The 12,947-nt window shown below is 47.7% G+C and overlaps 1 protein-coding gene across 1 annotated transcript in view; it reads right to left on the reverse strand.

Moving 5' to 3' along the window:
• abcc8 (ATP-binding cassette, sub-family C (CFTR/MRP), member 8) overlaps positions 1 to 12,947 on the reverse strand; it is a 309,145-nt gene that overhangs the window by 72,869 nt on the left and 223,329 nt on the right. Inside the window, exons 22-23 of the mRNA XM_041198027.1 lie at positions 2,288 to 2,413; positions 1,134 to 1,239 (exon numbers count right to left, since the gene is read on the reverse strand). Of these exons, the coding sequence (XP_041053961.1) occupies positions 1,134 to 1,239; positions 2,288 to 2,413 (232 nt within the window). The remainder of the gene's footprint in view (positions 1 to 1,133; positions 1,240 to 2,287; positions 2,414 to 12,947) is intronic.

Genomic DNA, 12,947 nt, shown 5'->3' on the forward strand with positions numbered 1-12,947 from the left:
CCTTGATGGGCGGGCGGGGCCCACCGGCTCGGCAACGGACGGGCAGCTGAACTCCGCCGCCGAAATGGGGCCCACTGCCATTTTGAGTGGGGGGGGCCAATTAAGACCAGCTCAGCGGGCCGCCTGACGGGAAGTGCTATGTGCTTCCTGTGCGGGGGTGGGGAGGGATTCCCCATCTGTCAAAGTGCACTCTTTCGTGTGCATGCACATCTCCCTGAGCCTAAGCGCTGTCTCAGGGAGATCACTGACAGCATAAAAATCTTTAAAAATAGTAAAATATTAAAATTATTAACATGTCCCCCTCATGTGACAGTGTCACACGAGATGGGACATGTTAAAAAGAAGCACAAACTTTATTGAAGTTTTTAAAAATGGACATGAAACCTCATCCCGCCAGTGGATGAGGTTTCATGTATTATCAGAAGCCCACTGGGGCTCCTGGCCTGCCCGCCAGCCTTAAGGTTGGACGAGTAGGGAATTTAATAAGCTTAATTATCCTGTCAATGGCCTTAATTGGCCATTGACAGGTCAGCAGGTGGACAGCTGATCTCACTGTCCACATGCCTTCCTCAATATTTAAATGGACCGGGATGACGTTGCGTGTTCCTCCCGACATCATCCCGCATCATTTTCCCGTTGGCAAGCGGGCCCCACCCCCAAATCGCCGACAGGAAAATTCTGCCCAGTATTCCAGCTGTGGCCTCACCAAGGTTCTATACAACTCCAACATGACTTCCCTACTTTTGTAATCTATGCCTCGGTTGAAAAGGCAAGTGCCCCATATGCCTTTTTCACCATCCAACTAACATGCCCCTTTGCCTTCAGAGATCTATGGACACACACGCCAAGGTCCCTTTGTTCCTCAGAACTTCCTAATGTGGAATCAAACCCAGAACTGAAGCTAAAAGTAATTTCTTGCAATACCATTTCTATTTGTACACTTTTGGGCAAATTGTTGAAATTTCAAACTAACAAAAGAAAGTGCTCATAAAGGAGTGTTCCTTTTATGTGTTCTTCATATTGCGTCTCATTTATTTATATGTATGTGAGTTGTACTACACAGGACACCAGCATGAATCCAATTTTACAGAGAATTCTGCCCACTGTTTAATTGTTACAAATTAGATGAATACCTTCATCTTCAGCCTCTTGCAACGTTTTAAGGAGGGCCTCCCGGGAATACATTGCTCTCCGCAGGTTCTTCCGTTCCAATGCTGTTTTGCTTCCAGCTACAATCTCCTATAGAACAAAGTAACAATTTTACCTTTTTACCGCTCAACATGAGCAAACAATAAAAAGCTTTATTTGAAATAATAGCCAAGACTGGATTCAAAACTAACACCTAGAATGAAAGTTTGGTGCTTTCCAGGTATTTTGGGCAGAATCTTCTGTTCAGCGGGTGTGGCCCGCCCCAGCACGCTGACGTGTAAAATGATGTGCGGTGATGTCAGGCGTCTGTCCCGACGTCACCGCATGTCATTCTGATCTTCCATTCGGTGGGCACACAGCGGTGTCGGCTGTGCGCCCGCCAAATTGCCAAAGGTCTGTTAAGGGCATTAATGAACTAACTAAGCCTATTGTGAAAGTTGCCTGTCCAACCTTAAGGTTGGTGGGCAGGCGAAGAACCCAGGCGGCCTTTGCATTTTTCATGAAACCTTATCCACGGCAGGATGAGGTTTCATAAAGGTTTTGTTCATTAAATATAAATTTTTATGAAAATTCATAAACATGGCCCAGCTCATGTGACACTGTCAGGTGAGGGGACATGTCTGAATAATTTTACTTTTTCCATGTTTTAAACTTAAGGTAATCTTCCTGAGGCAGCTCCATGCCTCAGGGAGACTTCTGCGCACGCGAAAGAATGCAGGCCCTAACTCTTCCTCCTACCCCTGCCCGCACAAGTAGTGCTCAGCGCTTCCGGGTGTGTGTCACACAGGGCGGGCCTTAATTGGCCCTCCCATGTAAAATGGCAGCGCACAGCTGATCACGGGCCGAGATAGGCTCTGCGCCCGCCCACGCCCGTTCCCCATTGGCCTGCCTGATGGGGAGAAAATTCTCCCCTTTGATCTGGAAAAATTTGATGTACACTGGATCACCACTGATAAAGAAAATACCAATCTATTTAGCTTGTGACAAAATGAAGCATTTTTCTTTGTATTATATTGTGGTGTTTTTTTCTTTTTGTCACTTAGGTAAAAATTTTAAATTGGGTCAGTCGCCAAAAATGGCTCAAACTTGTTTCAGTATGATAATATAAATTTATCTTTCTATCTGAAGATTAAAGGACCTTTTCTAGTTCCTGATCCTGCCTGTTCATTAGTGTTTTCCAAAGCTCGAAGAGTTCTGGATCAGAATTCTGGATATCCTTGAGGGTTCCCTCTCTCTGAATTGTGCCATCCTTCATTGCTATAATCTGTGGAAATACAAATCACATTGAAGACAACATAGAAATTATAAATAGTGCAAATGGTAAATGCTATTGAGAATTATACTGTATATGAAAATATTATGTGACCTCCTGAACATAATAAATAATAAACAGCACATGCATCCTGATCTAGGAACAAGGATGGGGGTCTTAAACTGGTTATCATTTTGTACATGAGAAAAAGACTTCAAAGCAAACCTTTTGAAATTAGATGGTTTATTGTAATTTGGATGAATTGCTGAAATATCAGGCAGCATTTTATGGGGTGATGGACAAGTGCCACCACCCCCCAACAACACCCCACCCCCCCCCACCCCCCCCGCACCCACGCCTCACCCCCTGCCGGAAGAAAAGTTGGGCATGGAGCCAACTTGCTCCATGCCAGCCTGCCCCACAGCCATAATGCTCTGCGGGCGGGCTAAATTGGTTCAATGTCGGACTTCTGCCCTTCACTATGGAGGAAGTCCTGCCCGTAGGAGCTGCTGTCCAATCTGATTGGCTGGCAGCTTCAAAGGTCCCAGCAGTGGCAGCACCAAGAGCTCATTACTGGGCACTGCCAGGACAGCAAGCAGACCCAAAAAACAGGCCTGTGGAACCCAGAGCAAGGGAAGTCTGGGGTATTGGGTAGAAGGGAGGGATTGAGCAGCTTGTTTAGGTATGGGGGGAGATGCGAGGTATGTGGTTAGTGAGTCGTACAAAGCAGGCAGATAGGGAGAAAGGGGTAGTACTCTCTTAGGGGCGGCTGCCTTCCCTGATGTGTAAAGGGCACTTCGCCCCGAAGATAGCACCTCCCATTCATTCCCACCCTTTTAAAAATAGTTTTTTTTTAAAAAGTATCCTGCCCATTCCTGCCCAACTGCCCATGTTAACCGTATTACAGTATGGGCAGCATATCATCAGGGTCAACTAGCTTGTTAACAACAAAAAAACTGCGGATGCTGGAAATCCAAAACAAAAACAAAAACAGAATTACCTGGAAAAACTCAGCAGGTCTGGCAGCATCGGTGGAGAAGAAAAGAGTTGACGTTTCTAGTCCTCATGACCCTTCGACAGAACTTGAGTTCGAGTCCAAGAAAGATTTGAAATATAAGCTGGTTTAAGGTGTGTGTGTGGGGGGCGGAGAAAGGGAGAGAGAGAGAGAGAGGTGGAGTGGGGGTGTGGTTGTGGGGACAAACAAGCAGTGATAGAAGCAGATCATCAAAAGATGTCAACAACAATAATACAAAAGAACACATAGGTGTTAAAGTTAAAGTTGGTGATATTATCTAAACGAATGTGCTAATTAAGAATGGATGGTAGGGCACTCAAGGTATAGTTCTAGTGGGGGTGGGGAGAGCATAAAAGATGTAAAAAAAATAAATAAATAAATATTTTTTTCTTTTTCTCTTTTTATAATGGAAATAGGTGGGAAAAGGAAAATCTATATAATTTATTGGAAAAAAAAGAGAAAAGGAAGGGGGAAACAGAAAGGGGGTGGGGATGGGGGAGGGAGCTCACGACCTAAAGTTGTTGAATTCAATATTCAGTCCAGATGGCTGTAAATGCCTAGTTGGAAGATGAGGTGTTGTTCCTCCAGTTTGCATTGGGCTTCATTGGAACAATGCAGCAAGCCAAGGACAGACATGTGGGCAAGAGAGCAGGGTGGAGTGTTAAAATGGCAAGCGACAGGGAGGTTTGGGTCATTCTTGCAGACAGACCGCAGGTGTTCTGCAAAGCGGTCGCCCAGTTTACGTTTGGTCTCTCCAATGTAGAGGAGACCACATTGGGAGCAACGAATGCAGTAGACTAAGTTGGGGGAAATGCAAGTGAAATGCTGCTTCACTTGAAAGGAGTGTTTGGGTCCTTGGACGTTGAAGAGAGAGGAAGTGAAGGGGCAGGTATTGCATCTTTTGCGTGGGCATGGGGTGGTGCCATAGGAGGGGGTTGAGGAGTAGGGGGTGATGGAGGAGTGGACCAGGGTGTCCCGGAGGGAGCGATCCCTATGGAATGCCGATGGGGGGGTGAAGGGAAGATGTGATTGGCATCATGCTGGAGTTGGCAGAAATGGCGGAGGATGATCCTTTGAATGCGGAGGCCGGTGGGGTGATAAGTGAGGACAAGGGGGACCCTATCATGTTTCTGGGAGGGAGGAGAAGGCGTGAGGGCGGATGCGCGGGAGATGGGCCGGACACGGTTGAGGGCCCTGTCTACGACCGTGGGTGGAAAACCTCCATTAAGGAAGAAGGAGGACATGTCAGAGGAACTGTTTTTGAAGGTAGCATCATCGGAACAGATGCAACGTAGGCGAAGGAACTGAGAGAATGGGATGGAGTCCTTACAGGAGGCGGGGTGTGAGGAGCTGTAGTCGAGATAGCTGTGGGAGTCGGTGGGTTTGTAATGGATATTGGTGGACAGTCTATCACCAGAGATTGAGACAGAGAGGTCAAAGAAGGGAAGGGAAGTGTCAGAGATGGACCGCGTGAAAATGATGGAGTGGTGGAGATTGGAAGCAAAATTAATAAATTTTTCCAAGTCCCGACGAGAGCATGAAGCGGCACCGAAGTAATCATCGATGTACCGGAGAAAGAGTTGTGGAAGGGGGCCGGAGTAGGACTGGAACAAGGAATGTTCCACATACCCCATAAAGAGACAGGCATAGCTGGGGCCCATGCGGGTACCCATAGCCACACCTTTTATTTGGAGGAAGTGAGAGGAGTTGAAGGAGAAATTGTTCAGCGTGAGAACAAGTTCAGCCAGACAGAGGAGAGTAGTGGTGGATGGGGATTGTTCGGGCCTCTGTTCGAGCAAGAAGCTAAGGGCCCTCAGACCATCCTGGTGGGGGATGGAGTGTAGAGGGATTGGACGTCCATGGTGAAGAGGAAGCGGCTGGGGCCAGGGAACTGGAAATTGTTGATGTGACGTAAGGTGTCAGAGGAATCACGGATGTAGGTGGGAAGGGACTGGACAAGGGGAGAGAGAAGGGAGTCAAGATAACGAGAAATGAGTTCTGTGGGGCAGGAGCAAGCTGAGACGATCGGTCTACCGGGGCAGTTCTGTTTGTGGATTTTGGGTAGGAGATGGAAGTGGGCCATCCGAGGTTGGGCGACTATCAGGTTGGAAGCTGTGGGAGGGAGATCCCCAGAGGAGATGAGGTCAGTGACAGTCCGGGAAACAGTGGCTTGATGTTCAGTGGTGGGGTCATGGTCCAGGGAGAGGTAGGAGGAAGTGTCTGCGAGTTGACGCTCAGCCTCCGCGAGGTAGAGGTCAGTACGCCAGACAACAACAGCACCACCCTTGTCAGCGGGTTTGATGACAATGTCAGGGTTGGACCTGAGAGAATGGAGTGCAGTAAGTTTAGAGAGAGACAGGTTAGAATGGGTGAGAGGAGCAGAGAAATTGAGACGACTAATGTCGCGCCGACAGTTCTCAATGAAAAGATCAAGAGAAGGTAAGAATCCAGAGGGAGGGGTCCAGGTGGAGGGAGAATATTGGAGATGGGTAAAAGGATCCATTGAACTGGGGAGAGGACTCCTGCCCAAAGAAGTGAGCCCGGAGACGAAGACGGCGGAAGAAGAGTTCAGCATCATGCCGAGCCCAAAATTCATTGAGGTGAGGGCATAAGGGTATGAAACCAAGTCCTTTGCTGAGCACTGAACGTTCAGCATCGGAGAGGGGAAGGTCAGGGGGTATAGTGAATACATGGCTGGGGTTGGGATTGGAAGATGGGGTGGGGACGGAGGGACAGGCCCGCGTGGAGGGTCCTAGATGGGTGTTGGTGTCGATGAGTTGTTGGAGCTTGCGTTCCTTAGCACTTGAGAGAAAGAGAAAAAGTTTCTTGTTGAGGCGTCGGATGAGCCGAAGGATAAAATGAAACTGGGGGCACGCGCAGCTTTGAAAAAGGGTACGGCGGTGCTGCTGGAGGGAGAGGTCGAGCGTGTTCATATGGCGGCGCATGGCACTGAGTGTGGATTTCAGAATGTGATGGGAACAGCAGTCCGAGAAACATTTTATGTCCCGGAGATACCTGTAATCCTGGGTGGGTTCGAAACATGAGGGGTGGAATTTCAGTTGAAATCCACGTGGGGTAAGTCAGAGATGGAGACAGTCACTGAGAAAGGAGATATGGCTGTGAAAGCGGGTTTTAGTAAACACTTTGTCAAGCACCAGGAGGGAAATGGAAAGCAAGGAAGGTGAGCAGGGCCAAAGAGAGATACGGAAATCTTGTCGCAGAGAGGAACAGAACTTCTTCAAGGAGGTAGGTATTTCTTGAAGAGCAGTGGCAGTCAATTAAACACAGAGATAAAAACAAAAAAACTGCGGATGCTGGAAATCCAAAACAAAAACAAGAACAGAATTACCTGGAAAAACTCAGCAGGTCTGGCAGCATCGGTGGAGAAGAAAAGAGTTGAAGTTTCGAGTCCTCATGACCCTTCGACAGAACTTGAGTTCGAGTCCAAGAAAGAGTTGAAATATTAGCTGGTTTAAGTTGTGTGTGTGGGGGGCGGAGAGAGGGAGAGAGAGAGAAAGAGAGAGAGAGGTGGAGTGGGGGTGTGGTTGTAGGGACAAACAAGCAGTGATAGAAGCAGATCATCAAAAGATGTCAACAACAATAATACAAAAGAACACATAAGTGTTAAAGTTAAAGTTGGTGATATTATCTAAACGAATGTGCTAATTAAGAATGGATGGTAGGGCACTCAAGGTATAGCTCTAGTAGGGGGTGGGGAGAGCATAAAAGATGTAAAAAAAAATAAATAAATAATAATTTTTTTTTTTTCTTTTTATAATGGAAATAGGTGGGAAAAGGAAAATCTATATAATTTATTGGAAAAAAAGAGAAAAGGAAGGGGGAAACAGAAAGGGGGTGGGGATGGGGGAGGGAGCTCACGACCTAAAGTTGTTGAATTCAATATTCAGTCCGGATGGCTGTAAAGTGCCTGGTCGGAAGATGAGGTGTTGTTCCTCCAGTTTGCGTTGGGCTTCACTGGAACAATGCAGCAAGCCAAGGACAGACATGTGGGCAAGAGAGCAGGGTGGAGTGTTAAAATGGCAAGCGACAGGAAGGTTTGGGTCATTCTTGCAGACAGACCACAGACAGACCTCCGGGACACCCTGGTCCACTCCTCCATCACCCCCTACTCCTCAACCCCCTCCTATGGCACCACCCCATGCCCACGCAAAAGATGCAATACCTGCCCCTTCACTTCCTCTCTCTTCTCCGTCCAAGGACCCAAACACTCCTTTCAAGTGAAGCAGCATTTCACTTGCATTTCCCCCAACTTAGTCTACTGCATTCGTTGCTCCCAATGTGGTCTCCTCTACATTGGAGAGACTAAACGTAAACTGGGCGACCGCTTTGCAGAACACCTGCGGTCTCTCTGCAAGAATGACCCAAACCTCCCTGTCGCTTGCCATTTTAACACTCCACCCTGCTCTCTTGCCCACATGTCTGTCCTTGGCTTGCTGCATTGTTCCAGTGAAGCCCAACGCAAACTGGAGGAACAACACCTCATCTTCCGACTAGGCACATTACAGCCATCCGGACTGAATATTGAATTCAACAACTTTAGGTCATGAGCTCCCTCCCCCATCCCCACCCCCTTTCTGTTTCCCTCTTCCTTTTCTCTTTTTTTTCCAATAAATTATATAGATTTTCCTTTTCCCACCTATTTCCATTATAAAAAGAGAAAAAGAAAATTTATTTATTTATTTATTTATTTTTACATCTTTTATGCTCTCCCCACCCCCACTAGAGCTATACCTTGAGTGCCCTACCATCCATTCTTAATTAGCACATTCGTTTAGATAATATCACCAACTTTAACTTTAACACCTATGTGTTCTTTTGTATTATTGTTGTTGACATCTTTTGATGATCTGCTTCTATCACTGCTTGTTTGTCCCTACAACCACACCCCCACTCCACCTCTCTCTCTCTCTCTCCGCCCCCCACACACACACCTTAAACCAGCTTATATTTCAACTCTTTCTTGGACTCGAACTCAAGTTCTGTCGAAGGGTCATGAGGACTCGAAACGTCAACTCTTTTCTTCTCCACCGATGCTGCCAGACCTGCTGAGTTTTTCCAGGTAATTCTGTTCTTGTTTTTGTTTTGGATTTCCAGCATCTGCAGTTTTTTTGTTTTTATCTCTGTGTTTAATTGACTGCCACTGCTCTTCAAGAAATACCTACCTCCTTGAAGAAGTTCTGTTCCTCTCTGCGACAAGATTTCCGTATCTCTCTTTTGCCCTGCTCACCTTCCTTGCTTTCCATTTCCCTCCTGGTGTTTGACAAGGTGTTTACTAAAACCAGCTTTCACAGCCATATCTCCTTTCTCAGTGACTGTCTCCATCTCCAACTTACCCCACGTGGATTTCAACTGAAATTCCACCCCTCATGTTTCGAACCCACCCAGGATTACAGGTATCTCCGGGACATAAAACGTTTCTCGGACTGCTGTTCCCATCACATTCTGAAATCCACACTCAGTGCCATGCGCCGCCATATGAACACACTCGACCTCTCCCTCCAGCAGCACCGCCGTATCCTTTTTCAAAGCTGCGCGTGCCCCCAGTTTCATTTTATCCTTCGGCTCATCCGACGCCTCAACAAGAAACTTTTTCTCTTTCTCTCAAGTGCTAAGGAACGCAAGCTCCAACAACTCATCGACACCAACACCCACCTAGGACCCTCCACCCCGGCCTGTCCCTCCGTCCCCACCCCATCTTCCAATCCCAACCCCAGCCGTGTATTCACTATACCCCCTGACCTTCCCCTCTCCGATGCTGAATGTTCAGTGCTCAGCAAAGGACTTAGTTTCATACCCACACGCCCTCACCTCAATGAATTTTGGGCTCGGCATGATGCTGAACTCTTCTTCCGCCGTCTTCGTCTCCGGGCTCACTTCTTTGGGCAGGAGTCCTCTCCCAATTCAACGGATCCTTTTACCCATCTCCAATATTCTCCCTCCACCTGGACCCCTCCCTCTGGATTCTTACCTTCTCTTGATCTTTTCATTGAGAACTGTAATGTCGGCGTGACATTAGTCGTCTCAATTTCTCTGCTCCTCTCACCCATTCTAACCTGTCTCTCTCTGAACTTACTGCACTCCATTCTCTCAGGTCCAACCCTGACATTGTCATCAAACCCGCTGACAAGGGTGGTGCTGTTGTTGTCTGGCGTACTGACCTCTACCTCGCGGAGGCTGAGCGTCAACTCGCAGACACTTCCTCCTACCTCTCCCTGGACCATGACCCCACCACTGAACATCAATCCATTGTTTCCAGGACTGTCACTGACCTCATCTCCTCTGCGGATCTCCCTCCCACAGCTTCCAACCTGATAGTCGCCCAACCTCGGACAGCCCACTTCTATCTCCTACCCAAAATCCACAAACAGAACTGCCCCGGTAGACCGATCATCTCAGCTTGCTCCTGCCCCGCAGAACTCATTTCTCGTTATCTTGACTCCCTTCTCTCTCCCCTTGCCCAGTCCCTTCCCACCTACATCCGTGATTCCTCTGACACCTTACGTCACATCAACAATTTCCAGTTCCCTGGCCCCAACCGCTTTCTCTTCACCATGGACGTCCAATCCCTTTACACCTCCATCCCCCACCAGGATGGTCTGAGGGCCCTTAGCTTCTTCCTCGAACAGAGGCCCGAACAATCCCCAACCACCACTACTCTCCTCCGTCTGGCTGAACTTGTTCTCACGCTGAACAATTTCTCCTTCAACTCCTCTCACTTCCTCCAAATAAAAGGTGTGGCTATGGGTACCCGCATGGGCCCCAGCTATGCCTGTCTCTTTATGGGGTATGTGGAACATTCCTTGTTGCAGTCCTACTCCGGCCCCCTTCCTCAACTCTTTCTCCGGTACATCGATGATTACTTCGGTGCCGCTTCACGCTCTCGTCGGGACTTGGAAAAATTTATTAATTTTGCTTCCAATCTCCACCCCTCCATCATTTTCACGCGGTCCATCTCTGACACTTCCCTTCCTTGACCTCTCTGTCTCAATCTCTGGTGATAGACCGTCCACCAATATCCATTACAAACCCACCGACTCCCACAGCTATCTCGACTACAGCTCCTCACACCCCGCTTCCTGTAAGGACTCCATCCCATTCTCTCAGTTCCTTCGCCTCCGTCGCATCTGTTCCGATGATGCTACCTTCAAAAACAGTTCCCCTGACATGTCCTCCTTCTTCCTTATCCGAGGTTTTCCACCCACAGTCGTTGACAGGGCCCTCAACCGTGTCCAGCCCATCTCCCGCGCATCCGCCCTCACGCCTTCTCCTCCCTCCCAGAAACATGATAGGGTCCCCCTTGTCCTCACTTATCACCCCACCAGCCTCCGCATTCAAAGGATCATCCTCTGCCATTTCTGCCAACTCCAGCATGATGCCACCACCAAACACATCTTCCCTTCACCCCCCCTATCGGCATTCCATAGGGATCGCTCCCTCTGGGACACCCTGATCCACTCCTCCATCACCCCCTACTCCTCAACCCCCTCCTATGGCACCACCCCATGCCCACGCAAAAGATGCAATACCTGCCCCTTCACTTCCTCTCTCTTCACCGTCCAAGGACCCAAACACTCCTTTCAAGTGAAGCAGCATTTCATTTGCATTTCCCCCAACTTAGTCTACTGCATTCGTTGCTCCCAATGTGGTCTCCTCTACATTGGAGAGACCAAACGTAAACTGGGTGACCGCTTTGCAGAACACCTGCGGTCTGTCTGCAAGAATGACCCAAACCTCCCTGTCGCTTGCCATTTTAACACTCCACCCTGCTCTCTTGCCCACATGTCTGTCCTTGGCTTGCTGCATTGTTCCAGTGAAGCCCAACGCAAACTGGAGGAACAACACCTCATCTTCCGGCTAGGCACTTTACAGCCATCCGGACTGAATATTGAATTCAGCAACTTTAGGTCGTGAGCTCCCTCCCCCATCCCCACCCCCTTTCTGTTTCCCTCTTCCTTTTCTCTTTTTTTTCCAATAAATTATACAGATTTTCCTTTTCCCACCTATTTCCATTATAAAAAGAGAAAAAGGAAAAAAAAAAAATTATTTATTTATTTTTTTAACATCTTTTATGCTCTCCCCACCCCCACTAGAGCTATACCTTGAGTGCCCTACCATCATTCTTAATTAGCACATTTGTTTAGATAATATCACCAACTTTAACTTTAACACCTATGTGTTCTTTTGTATTATTGTTGTTGACATCTTTTGATGATCTGCTTCTATCACTGCTTGTTTGTCCCTACAACCACACCCCCACTCCAACTCTCTCTCTCTCCGCCCCCCCACACACACACCTTAAACCAGCTTATATTTCAACTCTTTCTTGGAATCGAACTTAAGTTCTGTCGAAGGGTCATGAGAACTCGAAACGTCAACTCTTTTCTTCTCCACCGATGCTGCCAGACCTGCTGAGTTTTTCCAGGTAATTCTGTTTTTGTTTTAGCTTGTTAACAAGCTCAGTTGACCCTCGATTATTTATTTAAATACCCCGATTTTGGCACTCACCAGCCCCCGTATTATGGGGGTGATCTTGGGAGTGAGTGGGAAGGTGGCAGGGTTGGCATCTACCCTATTTTTATATGCCACCACAGCCCCAACAGAAAACATGCCTTGTGGGGACACATAAAGTCCAGCCCATCATACCTAAAAAGAATATAAACTGGATCAAAATAACTTCTAACAGGAGAATTTTCTGAATGTCGGGTGGGCCGGTCAGGAGTAGGCGTGGGTGAGCATGGAGCCGATCGCTGCCCAGGATTGGCTCCATGCCACCATTTTATGTGGGCGGACCAATTAAGACCCACCCAGCACGACGCATGGCTGGTAGTGCTACACTACCTGTGCGGGCGGGGGGTGGGGGGGGGGGGGTGAAAAGGGAGAGTTGGAGCCTGCATGAAAGGGCGCAGATTAAGTACATATTTAAATTTTTTAATTAAGAAAGATAAAAATCTTTTACACATGTCCCCTCATGTGACAACAGTGTCACATGAGCTGGGACATGTTTGTCAATTTAGCAGAATTTGATTTTATTAAACCTTCAGGAAACCTCATCCTTAAGGTTGGACGGGCAGCATTGATAACTACTTTAATTGTTTGTTTTAATGGCCTTAATAGGCCGTTGACACGTTGGAGGGTGTGCAGCCACCTCCGGTGCGCGCCCGTTGAACGTAATATGTAAATGACGAGTGCTGATGTCAGGATGCATGCCTGTCGTCACCGTGTTTCATTTTACGTGTCAGTGTGTCGGGCCTGCCCCACACGCCGGTGTCAAATTTCTGGCCTAAGTGTATTTTCTATGTCCCTCAACAGAACAATAAAATGAATGGGTTTTGCAGTGTTGTAAAGTTTTCAGTGACCTCAGTTCCTGAAATATCCTGCTCCAAAATGCCCATTCTGTTGATTTGCAGAGCAAATCTCCATAGTAAGTAATAGACCATGGTGTCAAAAGTTATTGCAGTGTGAACATTAACAACGCTTTCCTCCATTATATTCTTAAATATATGTTAGGTG

The sequence above is a fragment of the Carcharodon carcharias genome, chromosome 10 (genome assembly GCF_017639515.1).
Source record: "Carcharodon carcharias isolate sCarCar2 chromosome 10, sCarCar2.pri, whole genome shotgun sequence".
In the NCBI taxonomy this organism is placed as follows: Eukaryota; Metazoa; Chordata; class Chondrichthyes; order Lamniformes; family Lamnidae; genus Carcharodon; species Carcharodon carcharias.